Source organism: Etheostoma cragini, chromosome 1 (assembly GCF_013103735.1).
Source record: "Etheostoma cragini isolate CJK2018 chromosome 1, CSU_Ecrag_1.0, whole genome shotgun sequence".
Lineage (NCBI taxonomy): Eukaryota > Metazoa > Chordata > Actinopteri > Perciformes > Percidae > Etheostoma > Etheostoma cragini.
In genome coordinates this window covers 13236299-13238209 of record NC_048407.1, presented here as the reverse complement: position 1 = coordinate 13238209, position 1911 = coordinate 13236299, and the positions used below count along the sequence as shown (strand labels likewise).

The window sequence follows — 1911 nt, the reverse complement described above, 5'->3', positions numbered from 1 at the left end:
AGCAGGCGCAGAGGCCATAAAAACACAGGCATGCCATTAACTTAATGAAAATTCAATGAAGGCTTTTGGGATTTTATTGATGAACTACAGAACGTTTTAGGTGTTTGTTTATGGTTTCTTCGTAACACAAAGACAATCTCCATCGGGTTGGCGTTTATAGAGAAATAAATGGGCCAAAATTAAAATATGACACACAGATAAGCAGTTAACAGACGAGTGTGTGGCCTATACTGCACGGGACAGGGTGTGGGTGTTAATAACATTAAATCTACGAAGATCTCCGGCATAACCTCGAATAATATATTCTACAAAGCATGGCTTGGAAAATAAAGTATAACGAGCATAATTATAGTGACTATGAAATCAATACAGCGCATTGTGCTTTTTCAGTTTGCCTGTTTCTGTATACTCCATGCTATTTGGCCCATACACAGCGAAAGTGCACTTCATTTTTTTCATTTTAAAACTCTGGAGCTTATGAACAAATCATCAGTAGCAGACCTGCTAGACTAATCAGTGATATACTAAATCAGTGGCTTTAGTTATTCTGAAAATGAAAATGAGAAAACAAACCATTGCCCATTGCCAAGCAAAAACTTGGCAAAAAACTAATATTCTTTATAATAATTGCATACTAAAAAATACTTCTACTACTACTATGCTACTCCTCATATTAACAGAACACAAATCGAGTTAAGTCATAAATGAACTGCAGTTTTATTAGACAGTCAGTGTGTTCAGAGCTCAAAGCATCTGATTAAAAACTGTCAAAAAACCGATAACGGAAACGGTTCTTGAGGGACAGGTGTGTGCCTGTTTGGAAAATTCAGGATAAACACTATGCATGTACTAATTCTCTTGTGTTTTAAAGTCTGGATATTTTTGGCCTATAAAATCCTTTTACTTCATACTTACTGTTGTAATCTGGTAGTCGTGGCATCATGATACCGGCGCGGATCCAGTGCTCCAGGGGCAGAGATCCCGCCATGGCAGCTGCCTTCAGGTGCTCTGGGTAGGTCTGTGTTAGTTGTGTGAAACCGGTGTATGCAAACGCGGGGTGCTGTCCACCCAACGCGGATAAGGGGTACATGGGGGCATGATACATGCCAGGAATGGAAGCGAGGCCTGGGTGCGGGAGATTTAGCATGCCCGGTTTGTGGATTAGTCCTTGAAGTTGTGCGGCCCGCGGGGACGGGGTGTCCGCGCGGCGGCAGGATAACGGGCTGCCTGATGGGCTGTCGCTGCTCAGACCAGGGGAGAGGTCTCGACTTACACGGTTGGTCTCATCAGCAAGCAGGGCGTCAATTCGGAAGTTTTTCGATTTCTCCATGACGGCTTCACTCAGGAGGACTGCAGAGTCTCCAAAAGACAAACGTGTTTTGGTTGGCGGGTGCGCACCTGTGCCGTGCGTCAGCGCGCAGACCGCGGAGCCTCCTTCTGTCACAGACTCATGTGTTCTCCTTATCTTTTCGTTAAAGGCTCAGGCTGGAAGGATCAGCACAAATTATACGTCATTCAAAAATAATAAATCATACAATTTCAATTTGTATCTTTAACGACTTAGAAACACTTTTTGACACTTGAAACTGACGTTGGCTTGTTCATCCCTGCACCTATTAGCCTACCTTGAATCGTGGCTACCTGCACACACTCTGCAATACTGCGTCCGTTTCTCGGTGTTTAACACCAACTTCACAAAGAGGCGTGTGTCAACCTCTATCAGCCCTCCTTCTCCACCCATGCAGGCCGATGTGAGCTGGGATTGGCTGGAGGCTGAGCTGCTCTGACGGGCCTCTAATCAGCTAATTACTCGCTCGTTTCTCCCCCCAGAAAGCGCTCAGAGTGAGGTAATGTCCAACCCTTGTCCCGCCTGCAAACACCTTCAGCTGCATCAACGCGCGGAGGTACATT

General features: G+C 45.0%; 1 protein-coding gene across 2 annotated transcripts in view; it reads right to left on the bottom strand.

Annotated features, from left to right (window-relative positions):
• mnx2b (motor neuron and pancreas homeobox 2b) overlaps positions 1 to 1652 on the bottom strand; it is a 15224-nt gene extending 13572 nt beyond the window's left edge. For both annotated transcript variants that reach the window (XR_004657759.1, XM_034880426.1), the window contains exon 1: positions 916 to 1652. Coding sequence is in view for 1 of the 2 variants with exons in the window: in XM_034880426.1 (XP_034736317.1) it covers positions 916 to 1330 (415 nt within the window). In the remaining variant the exon portion in view is untranslated. The remainder of the gene's footprint in view (positions 1 to 915) is intronic.
• Positions 1653 to 1911: the final 259 nt, after the last annotated feature.